The sequence below is a fragment of the Drosophila navojoa genome, chromosome 3 (assembly GCF_054131105.1).
Source record: "Drosophila navojoa isolate 15081-1374.11 chromosome 3, UAZ_NAV_1.0, whole genome shotgun sequence".
NCBI lineage: Eukaryota > Metazoa > Arthropoda > Insecta > Diptera > Drosophilidae > Drosophila > Drosophila navojoa.
In genome coordinates this window covers 220,632-235,559 of record NC_142891.1, presented here as the reverse complement: position 1 = coordinate 235,559, position 14,928 = coordinate 220,632, and the positions used below count along the sequence as shown (strand labels likewise).

The window sequence follows — 14,928 nt, the reverse complement described above, 5'->3', positions numbered from 1 at the left end:
TGTATCCCATCAGCCCCTGGTGTTCGATCCTAAAAAGGTTCGTTGCTAATAATGAGCCCAGACACACACGCACACATACGCAGCGTGAGTGTGAGGCATTGGCCAACAGTTTTGTAAGCCAAGTCTAGGGCTAGACAGTCGCAGCATTAAATAATATTCATAATTTGCAGGACCTATGTCGCTGCACACAGACATAAAAATTAAGGTGTTCATGTGACCATAAAAACAATAAAATATTTAACACAAATTTTAACTTAATGCTCCGGCCATAAAAATGTATGAGTGAAAAAAATATGGCTGCCTACTGTGCGGCATCGTTAAAAGCAAGCTGGCTATTACAAAGGAGGTGTATAGCAGGCCCAGAGGGGGCGTAGGAGGCGGAGCAGGCCAAAGGAACAGGAGGTGCCGGAGCAGCAGAAAGAGGCAAGTTCTTGCTGCCAATGCTGCCTCATTAAACCAAAAATTACACAAAGGATAACGCGCAGCTTGACGGCGGCGACCGTGGCTACAAAATGTTTTTTTTTTTCTTCCTTTTTTGCTCGTTTTTTTTCGGGGCCAAGTGTATGTGTTGTTCTCACTTCTAACCCCGCACGCCGTGTCCCTCACGCCTTATCCCTTAGCCATTACCATTTGGAGTTGACCTACTAGTGCTGCCTCTCACCCATCGAGACCGACAAGAAGACAACATAAAGCCTCAAAAATAAATATATAAAACCAAACCTGATTTTCTGCAAAAACAAAAATAAAACTAGAACAGAAAATAGAAACAGAAATAAGAATCATAATGTGAAAAACGAAAACGAAAATAATAATAATAACAGTAAAATAATTAATGTGTAAATATGAGAGAAATGGGAAAAAAAAGCTAAATCTATCGTGAAAAAGGATAAACTGCCAGCACTGGCCCGCTTTGTTTTTGGGCACTTTGGCCCCGCTAACTTTTAGCTTACGGATAGGCATACAAATAAAAAATTATCGCTCAAGTCCAGGACACGGCGTGGCGCAGGGACTACTGCATAGCCATTATATTTTATTTTTACATTTTTCGTCACGTTTGATGCCGGCCAGCCAGCATCGTTATGTATATAATACGTAAGTATATATACACACATATATGTATATATATTTTTTGTTGGTTTTTTATTTGCTCAGCTCCTGTGTACAGATGCTGGCAGCTCATCCCCCACCCACACCTTGTCGACCAGCTTTGGGAACCTGCATCGTCATTGTCTTTTGACGCTGCGAGCGTTTCGTCTCGGTTTTTGTGTGTGAGCGTAGGTGTGTGTGTTTTACTTCCTGTTTCATCTCTGGCTGCTTCCTGCTTATTTCTTATGTGTATTTTTACTGACGCTGATTTTTATTTCTTTCCAGGATGTGATATTTCATTCAGTTCGGCTTACAGCTAAACATAATAACTAAACGTTGCGTCGCAGGCATCGCGCTCATCCCTCTCCTCGTCTTCCCTCTGCGTGGTACAAATCGTAGGAATTTACTTTTGAGCTATAGCCCATTCATGATTATTAAATACGAAGGTCGCTCAGAGTGCGAATTGATTTGATTCTGAATACATTAAATATATAACATATATATATAATATATATATAATATATACATTTACAAAATTCAACTTAAAGCTCGTTCAATTGAATGTTGGGAAAACTTTTTTCTACACCTGATCATAGTAAACGAATGTCTTTTAAAGTATGTTTCGAAACTCTGAGTGCCATGGGCGACATGAAAATTGTTGCATTCACTGCAGCGAGAGGGCCTGCGTGTGTGCCTGTGTGTGCGTGTGAGCACACAGTTATATGTACGTGATATTTTGCCAGTACACATAATTTGTATTCCCGGCTGCAGCAACAATTTCGCATGCACTGAGCCGAAAACCAGGTTGCCAATCGTAAAATTGCTCAACTGAAGTGTTTTGTCTATTGAAGAATCAGCTCAATCAATGCTAAATAACTCAATACTGTCATGTACTTATATTTCTTTTTCTTTAGTGTTCATTCTGCCAAGGAAATTTAACACACTGAGAGTAATCTCAATCAAATCAAACAAAACTTTCAGGAGAAATTCTTGACGATCTCATTATTGTTTCTCCTTTGCAGGGTTTTTGTGTCAGGAGAAATTCTTGGATGCGGCAAGTTTTAATTATTAAACACATAATAATTTAATTATTTTTATGTGAATCTTTCCCAATATTTGTGTACCATTTCAAGTACCAATGCAATATTGACAATAAATATCTTGAATTGCAAATTGAGCTCGTATATATGTACATAAAAGAATGTGCTATATATATTCTACATTATAAAGCTCCCATTTAATAGTATCGCTCAATATGATGCTTGGCTTTTATCGCTCGCCCATATTTTACGTGATTATTTTAAAACACATTTTATGCTTCAGTTACATTTATTTATTTATGCTGACCAGCCAAATGCATAAACTAAAGCAATAAACGAATGCTTATAACTCTTTTCCCTCTAATTTATTATTTTCGCTTTAAGCACTGTGGTATATATCTATTCCATACAAATGGGGCTTTATAGACTGCACAATACTTGCTCCTGGCTCAGATAACTCATCCACTTGTGGGTATATCTGCAGGTACATATTTAGAACTCCCATTCTATTTTGACAATCAAATATCCTAATTAGTTTTTCTCCAGGGCAGAGCAGGGAGAGCAGGGAGCAGGGTACACAAAACCAAAACAGTCTCTTCGCTTTGAGAGCGAGCACAAAAAGTGAGCACGCCACAGCGCAGTGTGTGATAAATACTTTTGAGTATTTTTAAGTCCCGCGGCGAAGAGCGCGTCCTGGCAGACGACAGCAATAACAGCTGTGGCTGCGGGTCCTGTCGCCTTTGTGTGTGATATTTTCTAATTGTTTGCTCTATGTGGCTGTGGGCGTGGGCATGTGGGCGCGGGAAGACGTATGAATGGTTAGTTCAAATTTAACTGTGGCTGTTGTCGTCGCTCTCTCATATGCATCGTGGTCGCCTGGAACATCGCTGCAGACTGGCGCAGAGTGTTAAACATAGTTTAATGTTTGCATTGAAATGGAACAACGAAAACATGACATAAAAGCTGCCAGTCAACTGGCATAAAAGTGGAATAGCTATGGCCATAGCTATAGCTATAAATGCCCCAAGTGTTTTAGTATTTTATTTTACTGTTTCGTGCAATGGGGCAATGTCTTCCTCCTCAGTGTTCTTGATCCCTGCTACTCCACTTACAAATTGAGAGATGTTTCACTCGGGGTGCTCTGCTTGCTGTTGACACAGTTTTTATTCTGCTTTAACAGATTTAGTGCAACTGCCGCAAATCTTTTCAGGTAATGAAGGGCTGCTCCATGGGGCGTCTCTGCCTGCATAAAAATAGAATGAGGTCAAGCGAATTTATGTTCCAATTATTTTACTCGAAAAACAATTTCCTAAAGTGTTTCGCTCTATCAGGTGTTCCTTTTCGGGTCTCACTTGCCGCGCTTTGCTGAGATTATCCGATTTTAAGTGATTTACATCGCACGATATTTAAGTTCATTAAGGCTTAATATCGTAAATATTCAATATAATCAAAGTGCATTGCTAGGCGTGTCTTTTCTTATTGCACGACCTTGAACAGCTTGGCTTGGACATATCAAGTGTCACATAAAGCGACTCAATGCAATGTGTTGGCACTTATATTTAATGTGACCCAGACTAATGACTCCATAAATATAATAACTTTAATTGTCGGTAAAAACGTGCAACTTTAGTGGGGTCTATCTATATTGTTGGTTACCAATAAATTTGTATGGGTTTGGTCAGCAGTTGCGTCTGAAAACTTTGCTCGGTGCACATTTGCTTTGTACATTTGAATGTGCAAATGTGTGTGAGCCCGCGCATGTGTGCGGCTATTTTACGAGTTAAGCAAGTATTTGAGTATTGATTTATGTGCTCCAGTGTGTCAGACTTTGCGCAAAAAATAACTGAATGCGGCCACACAAATCATTTCGCAGCGAAAGCCACAAGATGACATCCTAAACGAAGCAGCAATGGGGCCGTAAGGACATCGAACGCATTTATCAAGCCGCATATGAAATATACCGCGATGCAAATGCCTCCAGAAATAAATTTTAAAATATCAGGATCGGAAATAAATGCACCACTTACAGCAGTAGACGGAGATGCCCACTAATCCTTAGAAGAACGACAGCCATGACTTTTGGTCTTTGACAGCGCCAACACACTTTATATATACATACATATACAAATGACCATCCGAAGCGTCATAAACGGTTGATGGAGCCACACCCATAAGGTTAGGAGTGGGCTTACACAGCCATCTACATAAATCCGCATATATATACAGTCGGCTACGTAAATGAAGTGCCGTATAATGAGCCGCCTAGCCTGGCAGCTGACCGCTGGGCTCTGCAGTTGGCAGACTCGATATAAATCATGCAGCATTAACAGCTGCTTGGCAAACATCAAATGCGAGTTAAGTTTTCCGCACCGCAGTCTCTGTCGGGTGCACTCGACCGTATGCCGGAAACGGATATAAAGAGATCCGCAAAATGCTGGTGCCAACGAAACAATTGCGAGTGGGACGATGGATGCTCATTTCTCTTTTCTCTTCTTCTTCTTCTTCTTCTTCTACTTCGGCTGCTGCAGCTCGAGGAGCAATGGCCATAAAACAAATCGCTTTAGAATTGCATTTTAAATATTTCGCGACAGACTTTTTTCATTGTTTTTTTTTTTTATGCCCCCGCATCGTCAAATTCTTCTCATGCATTAGCTTCAACTCTAGGAAACTAGGTAAAGCCATTCGCACATGCCCAAGCAAACCTCTTCAGGGCCACCTAAGTAAGCAATAATTGATTGGCGTCAGTATCCTTCTTACATTTCTGAATGGACATTTGCAGGTGTGTAACTGTGTCACCAAAGAGCTCAAAAAGTATATTACATCCTGAAGGAGGCAGGGACGTATCAAGGAGATCCAAGTCTATCAAAGGTCAGTTTACCATTAGAATAGTTCTATTGCTGACACAAAATTAATTTTCGTCAAATCATTACAGAATTTTTCGAGGATAACTAATATAACGAGACTCCTATTGCTCGACCTGTTTAGAATACAGGGTATATTTAAGTCGGGCAGTCGGCACTTGAGCACTCTTGTTTCAAATGACGTGCCACAATGCTGCCTGTAGAAAGTCTCACTAGTGTTCGCTTTCTTGCTATATCTCTCTCTCTCTCTCTGTCTATTTCCCCACCTTAGCTGACTTGTTTATATCTCTAGCCATTTTGTGAAAATGCAGTCATAGGGAAAATTGCTTCCTTTGCTGTGCCTTTGTGCTGTTCAATTTCCGTATCTGTGACCGGCTGAAGTCATTTTGTGTTTTACAATCTGCATACTTATGCGTTTTGCTGATTTAGGTTTGGCACTCGGCGCGTGTGTGTAGCACACCTGCACATTTAATTCCTCTTCTCAATTATTTGAAGTGTTGAAAACTAATTAATTTTACGCTTATCAAAATCATTACGACTCGTGGCTGCATCCTACTGAAGTATTACATCAGCTTGAGTGTCTGCTAGTCAGGGAGTATATAGACATTTGAGGATGAAGTAAAGGCTAACCACTGAAGCCCATTGAATACAAGGGAAATCGAGGCAGCAGACTCTAGTGTTCATTGGGCTTGTGGGTTGTGTGAGGGGAGAGTATGCCTCTATAAAAACCCAAGTATTTTAAATGACGCTGTCAAACAGACCAAAGCAAACTCACAATCTGAAATCGTGGAGGAGTGAGCAGAGAGCAAGAGCTGAATAGAGAATAAAGAACTATGCAAAAAATCAATATTCCAAATGGCCAGCCATAGCGAAGCAAGTTTAAAGCCGTCTCAGCCCAATACTCGGTCTTTGTTTACCTCTTTTTAGCGTTGGCTTGTTAACTGTATGCACTGTATGCACAACAAGAGCGTTTGGGCCCATTTAATAAGTAATGATGTTTGTTGTCTCTGGCTTCGGCTGGGAGGCGATCAGAGTGCAATTGAGGCATATTAATATGATTTTTCTATTTATTCAAATCCACTCCATCTCCTGTCGACGGTCTGACAAGTGTGTATGACAATTTATTTGATTAGGGCACATCAATACAGCAATACGGCCCAGCCCTCCCCACTTTCTGACCCTACTCAAAGAGTTTACTTTTGCGGTTTCTGTGGTCACCCGGTCCACCTCTCGCTCTGGTGTACTCGAAATTTAATGGGTGATTGGATTTAATCTACTAACATGCTTTATTGTGGTCGTTTATACATCAAACGACCGTTTTTTTAAACGTTGATTTCTGGGCCAGGTTGACTGTCTTACTTTTTATTTTCTTCCCGAAATATTATGTATGATGATTGGTTGGCATGATTGGTTCTTAAAATTAGGTTAGGCTTTGCGCTTGTTATCCGTTTAATAAACATGTCCAACCGAATCAGACAGCCTCTCAATTTTATTCAAGATGATTCAAGAGGCTTTTAAAGAGGCTTAAATCTCGACGATTTTGATGTCCAATTACAAAATGAATTAACCACACAAAAGGCTACGCTTTCAGCATTAATAATAGCACTAATAATAGCCAACAGTTTTTTGGTGGAGAGTATACCTGAGGGCAAAATAAAGAATTTGCAAAGCTCAGACTTTGTGGCATAGACTAAGTGGTTGATGTCTGTAACATCTACATACATGAGTCACAGCACTTTGATGTTTATTTGATATAAAATGACTGTTTACGATAATGAGTTGGCATTGGCGAAGGTAAAGTCGTTTTACCTGGAAGAAATTCCAAATAAATTGGGTAAAAATTTAAAAAAAAAAAAAAATAATAATAAAGAAAAAGAAATCTCTGAATACAAAGCAGGCGAGAGAAGAGACAGCCAAGTTGCCCACAAAAGTATGCTAAGCTTGTTTTGCAGTCGTACATAAGGCTTGTATTTTAAAGAATAAAATGCTTGGTGCAAAAGTTATTTTTGGCCCAAACTAAATTGCTATTGTGGGAAAAATAAAACTGAATTGAATAAAATTATTTAAAAAGAATCCTGTTCTTAGGCTTGTCAGATTTTCTCGACTTTGCACTCATAAATAAAATAAAATGAATAAAACGAGCACATTTTAAACAGTAAAAGGACAAACAAAGAGCTAAGTGAAGACTCCATAAAGTGTAGCAAGCTAATTCTGTGTATGTACTCTGGGTTTTGTACACTGTTTCGACTGAAAGGCACAGCACGAGGAATATAACTTGTTTATAATGCACTTTCCGATTGCACGACGCCCGTCCATCAATCTCTGTCGAGGGGTCTGCAGTGTGAGCAAAGCGGCGACAGAGTCCCCAATGATATTTTTGCTTTCAGCTGCTGCGGTGGCTGCTTAAAAATGATTTCGTGCCGTGCGTCAGGCGTCAAGTGTCAACAGAGCTTGCCTCGAGATTGCCGCGCTGGCGCGTATAGAGAGCTGCTGACAAATTGCAGAGCACCTGCACTTAAATACATATTCATCACCAGGCAATAGCATTAAATTGGAAATAGCCGCCAGGCTCGACCTTGTTTTCAATTCCCGGCAAAATGCCTTGGAATGGAATAAAAATGTTTGCGGTCCAGATAAGCGCGCTTAACCGAACAACAGCAGCATCAACAACAACATCAAAGACATTCGAGAGATCCGAGCTGCGAGGGAAAGGGCGAATTTCAAGGAACTCGAAAATAGCTACATTAAAGGCGCAAATCAAAGAGAACTGAAAAGGAAGAAACCTTAACTTTTAATTTAATTTGAAGCGCTTTCTAGCCGAATAAAAGCTTCATCATTTCGCAAGTTTTCAATTGTGTTAGAATTGCTGCTGTGGCTATGGCTGTGGCTGCGGCTGCGGCTGCTGCTGCTGCTAGTGCTGGTGCAGACTCATGTCGTGATAATGATGATCTGCTCCAATTTCATTTATTGGTTGCCACAATTTAATACAAATAATTCCATTATGGGCCAAGCAGCAAGGGACCAGTCAAGTGTCCACGCTTAGATACCAGACGGCAGCAGGCAACAGCGCCCACACACAAAGGCGAAAAGGGGCGAAAACTTAATAGAATTGAAATAGTATACAGTATACAGTCTACAGCCAAAAAGTATAATAAAAGCAAAGGGACACTCGCCAACAATGATATCAACAAAGTTGCATGCGGTCAGCTGGCCTGAGCTGAGCTTAACAAAGTCCCACTAACAACAACAACAACAACAACAACAACAAACACAACAGCAAATCAGTAAACCTTAATATTAAAGGGGAATTGTAGATGCCGGTTTAAATATCATGGCCAAGAATTTACTAAAAAAGAACAAAATAAGCAGAGCAAAACCCTGAGATATTCTGCTCACAGATATTGCTACTGCACCTGCCTATTAACTCAATTTGAAAGTACTTAGCCCGGAGGGGCTTTCGGAAGGTGGGCGTGAGCTGCAGCTGCTCAGCAAATACTTTGATTTACTTTTCAAGCACTTTGAAACACTCTGCTAATGCTTACATATACTACAAAACAGTGCAGCACTGAGAGGATATTTATTTCTATATTTTATTCGCTTTGCAACTATTTCGGCAAAGGCTCCATAAGCTCAAATAACTTTGGGTTGAGAGCTTAAATAAAAGTTAAATTAGTTTTTAAATAGTTACGGCCAGTTCACCTCATTCACTTAAGGCATAGAGTCAGGGACGGACACATAAATATACGGCACACCACATAAATTCGATATACCTCTGTCTGCCCGTCTTCAGTGAGTTCAAGGCATAATTATTGACAGAAAATCACAAACATTAACTTTTGCTTCGTGTGCAAACTTTTGGCATCGTGTGGCAGTGACTGAACGTAGGTCATCAGTGGGATTATAATCCCTTGTTTTTGGCAACGCTGCCGTGGCTCGCCTTGACTGGCAATAACAGTCACAAGTCCTACGTGCTCCTGACACCAGGCAGACTACGGACCATAAGCATGTGCTGCATGCAGGCATTCTTGTGGCAGTGAAAGTATTGGCAGGGCATTTTTGGCATGGCTGCAGCATACGAGAATTTGCAATCGCGAGCAGCGACCACAGCTGAAGTAAAAGGGAGCTGCAACAAAAATGCCGGAAGCCATACGAATTTCCGTTGCCAGAAAAATATAAGCACTTTGTGCTTGCCAGAGTGTGCTGCTGGTTCGTCAATTGTGTGATTCGGGGGCAACTGAAAAACGAGCTGTCTGACTTTCTGACCGACAGTCGGACGGACAGACGGACAGACGGACAGACGGACAGACGGGCAGACGAGTCGACGGGAAAGCGCTTTCCTTGTTAATGAATGCGTCCTGACCTGTTCTCCCATTAGCCCCGCTTTTGTTTCCATATATGTCTGTATATTTGCCAGCACCGGCAGCGGAGGACGAAAAAAGGGTGAGCTTTCACAATAAATATTACAAACAACTCGTTTAAATTTTAAATTTTACTACCTACAGCAACAGCAACGACGACGGAGCGCGCTTGGCACAGTGTCAAGCATTTGGTATTGCCCCGGTATAGGTACAGGTACGGGTACGGGTTGCCGGGGCCGTTGATGTTTCGGGTGGCTTTTAACTTTATTAAAATAAATGAAAACGAGCTAAGCTTGTCTGCAGCGCTGTAGCGGAGCTGAGCTGCGACTGTTATTAAAACGAAGAGGCAAGGCACACGCGCACACATACATAGATTTTACAGCCAATAAAGGACTTTCACATTTGGTGGTGCACCTCAGCAATATGTGCTTTCTTCAATTTAAAATTTTATTTATTAATGGTTAGCTAATACGCGAGAAGTCGATAAGCCAGCTGGCAAAGTATCAGCTTTCAGCTACACGGAAAACAAAAGTGTGTATGCGTAAGTCAATGGCCGAGATAAACCCGACCATAGTCGTGGCCAATCTGAAATAAAGCCTGAACGTAGAACACTCCTTGGAAATCCAGTTACAGTCCGTTCGTTCCGTCAGCCAGTTAAGTCAGTCAGGAGCCAGTAGGCAAAGGAAAGGACGAAACCTAAAAGCATGTCGATATTAGGCAAGATAAATTGAAAATGAATTGCCAAATAGAGTGAGTCGGGTTTGCCGGAAGAAGAGGAGCAGAGGAGCATAGGAGCAGAGGAGTAGTGGAGTAGCGGGCCATTTCATGGAGTTCCAGCAAAAACGGTGCTCGGTCGAAATACGCAAGCAAGGTGTGGAGGGAGGCAGTAGAGACAACGTAACATAGCATTCGGCAACGCAAGGGCCACGTCAATGGCATTAAGTCAGTCGCAGTGAAGGCATCAAGAGAATTGAATGAAGCGGAAACGGAAACCAGCTAATGAATAAGGCACAACGAACCAAATGAACGCCACAGTCTTGATGCCTTGCCGACTTATCCTGTCCTGTTCTGTCCCGCCCCGTTCCGTCCCGTGTCGTCCATGAGGGCCCCAAAAACCAAAGTTAAACTGCACAGTTCAGTGGCTCGGTAAGGTTTACGCGGCTTTGACCACGCTTTGACTAACTAACGACCTTCACAGTTTATAAACAATTGAATATATGTGTGTGTGTATGTAGGTCTTTTGGCAGGGCCAACAATGTGAATAACTTCGATTATTGTAACAATGGCACAATCAAACTTTTCCTTAGCTCCGGCTAACTTATTGTGCGGCTCCGTATTTCCTCGATTCGATACACTTATATATAAAATTGCAGTAGTCAATAAATACAAACCTAAACGTCGACTGGGAGCTTTAATCTTTCACTACAAGTTGTTTTAAAAGGCAAACAACGTGAGAGCGAAAAATGACGGCTGAGGAGTGCCGAGGCAGCTTCCGATCAAATGCACAAACTAAACAAATGTTCAAGCAAACAATCAACATCCCAAACAGAGAAGTAGAGCGGGAGTAGCGATGGCCACGGATGCTGGGGGTCCGGAGACTTGCGTGCCATTGACGTTGATGATACTGCTGCAGGGGAATGTCTAAAACGCACGCTTCGCAAAGTGTCGATAACAATTTACACTTGAGACGATATCTCAATATTGTCGCACGTCAAAAACAGCATCGATGGCAGCCGACAAACCACAGCGACTGTCCCGGGGCAAGGGTACGGCCACGGATCAGTAGGACAATGCTGACCATGATGAGCCAAGCTGGAGCTGAATGCGATGATAGAACTGATGCGATTACCACCTCTGCCGCTGCGATGTCTCAGTATTGTTTTGTTTATTTAACTGGTACCGAAAACAACGGAGGAGCAATGCCCGTGGTGTCAGCCAAAAAACTGACATCGTTTCAAGTGGCAGTCAAACGATTGCCTCCCCGTGCGTGTAAACAAAAGTCCACAGTAAACAAGTCAAATGACAGCTACAAAAATCTGAAATCATCTGAAGTGTCAAGCATAAGTATTTCCCTTATAGATAATAATCAACAGGCAAGGAAGTCGAGCCGAACCGGCTCAAGTCAATAGTTACGAGCTCCGATTACCCAAAGGTCTAAACAATTGCAAATCTGTTTATATGTATATAACTCATTTCTGTTACGCTAATGTCTATAAAAGATGATTTTATGCCAGTTGAGCGACAATTTTAGAATGCCGACTATGTTACTAATCTTTGTTTTAGCTATCATTAGGATATCACACCCTTTTAATCGTCATGAGGATTATGATTTACACGAGGTCGTGCACTCCTGATTAGATCCCTCAGAGACTTGCTGTTTTCAAGTACATCAACGTTCTTGTAAATATTTATAAGTGGAAAGCGAAAAGAACAGAATGGAAAGGTAAGTGGGCTCGCAGAAATAAGCTATAAATATTAAGCCGCGCTCTGGCGAGGGCCAGTCTGGCATCCAACAGCTTACGAATGGCTAGAGCCAGCGCTAAGCACTCTTATGATTAGCCACTTTAATATTTACCTAGCCATCCTTGCTGATGGTAATTGCAGGCACTCCTGATTCGAGCGATTAATTTGCGGGCGGTGCGGCTGCAGTGCCTGGGACAGCGTGAAATTCGCATCAAATGTGTATCTAGGAAGTCATTCGACAAGGGATGAGCCTCAGCCCGAAGCCCGGCTGGGCTGATATTCAAATTAGTGAGCGGCACTTGGCATATTTGTCTGATGCTTAACCGAGTTGGCACACGCAGAGCCAACACACCCAATCCAGATCGAGAGCCGATCTGTGCACTGTAGTTAGTGGCAGATATATTGGCATTGCGGAATCGCTCAAGTGCGCTCTACAATGGCACTCGTTCAGACAATGTTAAATGCGCGCTCTTTGGCTCTGCCTGTCAACTCAGCTCAAGTGGCCCTGTCCCGCCCACTCCGACCTCTGTCCCACCTCTGTCATCCACCAAGGCCTCTCTCTCTCCCTCTCCTCGCGCTCTTCCTCTCTGACTATACCAAAGCAGAGCAAGTGCACTTGTCACAATCATTGACATCAATTCGTCGCAGCTGGCTTTTTAGCTGGCGCACGGTTGGGGTCACAGCCCCAGCGAGAGCGAGGGGAAAGGGCGACGTAGCCTAAATGTTTTGGCATAATATGAAGCCCATTAAAGCTGGCCAACGTGGGCTAGGCAGCAAATATAATAGCAAATCATTCTCAATTCTCACTAAATAGGGTAGTTTGCTTTATTTCGAAATGCATATGATAGTCATAGCGGTAGTAATCAGCCGGGTAATCAGCCACCTCGAACTATCCTATCCATATCCATTTCTCTTTTCGTCCATCGTTTGTGTTCCTGTTTAAGAGCCAGTTTCAACCCTGGGTATGTCGACTGCTCCAGATTATACATTATTATGGACATAATGGACAGCTCCCCTATTCGCGTGCTTGTCGTTTCTCCGTAAAATCGAAAACAGTTAAAATTTGTTTTTGTTTGTTTGATTGTTGTTTTTTTTTTTTTTTAATGCCGATGGGTACTTTTGAAGATTGAAGATTTATGCATAACGTCAAGCTAAGCATTTACCATCTATGCATTTTTCGCATTTGTTGTCCATTGCCACATGCACTTGCACTTGAATATATGAATACATATATATGTATATAGGCATATATATACATATGAATATATGGGCATATACATTGCATATGTTCGGACATTTATAACAAGACAATCTAGAGGCCGTGGTATGGTATATAGTATAGTTGTGTTCGTAAACATAGTCAGTGTCCGTCCTTCACCCAGTTGCTACGTGGTGTGAATCCTCAGGGTGTTGTAATTGAATTTGCTTTTATATGTGGGTGGTGCTTGAAGTTCAGGCCTTGGTGTCGGGCCACGTGTGCTGTAAGAGAGTCGGTATTTAACTTCTCCAACTAAAGTCTTAAACTTAAGACACTAACCAGGCACTGTGAAACTCGCAAAGATTCCTATTGTCCGCCTCTGCACTGCTCTGCGGGGTCTTCGTTCCATAGGATTTCAGCATCAGCCGGATGTTGTTCTTCATGGCTCGAGGACATTGGTTGTTCCTGCTACACAGTTCAAAGATCCCAGCCAGTTGCTGAGAGAATAGATTCTCCAATGCCTTCTCCGGACTGGGCGTCCGCGAGTGCTGCGGATTAACGTATGACATGATCCGCGACACGGTGCGCTCGTAATCAAGGGGCAGGCCAGTTGATCGATCTACGCGGAACAACCGAGGCACTCTGTCCTTTGGCTTGGGCTTGGTCACGACGATTGTCTTACGCCAGACGCGATGCTCAATGCGTTGCAATTGGCCATTGCCAGAGTTCCTGTAGCTCTGCTTCAAGATGCGCTGCTGCTGGCGCTGCATTTTGGCATTGTTGGGCTTGGGCGCAAAATTTACGTTTCCAGACATTGGCCTTTGTTTCCTTTGGTTTCCAATGGCTTTTGTAAGAGACATACTCAAAATAAAACAACTTAAAGACTTCCAATTTTGCCTATTCCAAAATATTTATATATTTTTTTGTTGAATTTTTTGTTTTTTGTTTTTGTTTGTTTTAATTGGAATTTTAGACTGAATCAAAATTGAATGAAAGCTTCACTAGATTAACTCCAAAAGCAAAGACAAAGCCTCCTCACACATACAAAACTCTTTGTTCCAGGCAGAAGGAATCGATGCAGAGCAGTTTCGGATGGGAAGATGGTAGATTGTTGTAATTATTTAACTTGTACTCAGATAAAAATAAATACACACACATACACACACGCACGCACATGTAAGTGGGCAGACACAACAAGTTGCAGGTTGCTGCGGCTGGCCACAGGCAACTTAACTTTTGAAACAATGTCAAATACAATAAACGCTTGCTCTGCATGTTATTGCAAATGACACCAACACAAGCGAACAGCCTCCACGCAGACACATCAAAGTGCTCATGTGCTTTCGTTATTGTTATCGTTATTGTTGTTGCTGTTGCTGCTGTTGTTGCTGTGTTATATTCGCATATGCCTGTGGGACCGCATTATTGCATTGCAAACGAACAATAGCAATTGCAATTACTTCTAGTTGATGTAAGTATGTACAACTGTAAGTAATCGTTGCTGGGCGATGCACGATGAAATACGAGAGCACTCACAGAAAGAGAGAGAGAGGGAGACATTCACATACACATACACAGATATGTATGGCTGCGTCCACTCACGCACATCTGCACGAGATGTGCGCTGCAATGGAAGCTGCACAAATAGAACAAAAGCAATATAATTAATTATCAAAATACAAGCCAAGCAGAAACAGCACGATGTAACAGCGATACACCCGCCACAAGCAAAGTCAGAGCATGGATCATCACTATTCCGAGAGAGTAAATACTATTGTAGCAGTCCCACAAGATGAATGGCATAAGCAAATGTTGCAAACCAAGTAACAAGACTTCTCAGATATATATCAACTTGGCGCTGGCATTGCTTGCATTTCAAATCGATACAAAGATGAGATAAGAAAATATGGAATGTGTGAAAT

At 42.0% G+C, this 14,928-nt stretch overlaps 1 protein-coding gene across 1 annotated transcript; it reads right to left on the bottom strand.

The window, feature by feature from the left end:
* Positions 1-12,601: 12,601 nt before the first annotated feature.
* On the bottom strand, positions 12,602-14,004 carry LOC108649571 (uncharacterized). Its single transcript, XM_018098537.3, has 2 exons — positions 13,346-14,004; positions 12,602-13,287 (listed from the first exon to the last, which is right to left on the bottom strand). The coding sequence occupies exons 1-2, from the start codon at positions 13,864-13,866 to the stop codon at positions 13,194-13,196; spliced, it is 615 nt and encodes a 204-aa protein (XP_017954026.1). The 5' UTR covers positions 13,867-14,004; the 3' UTR covers positions 12,602-13,193.
* Between the last annotated feature and the right edge of the window lie 924 nt (positions 14,005-14,928).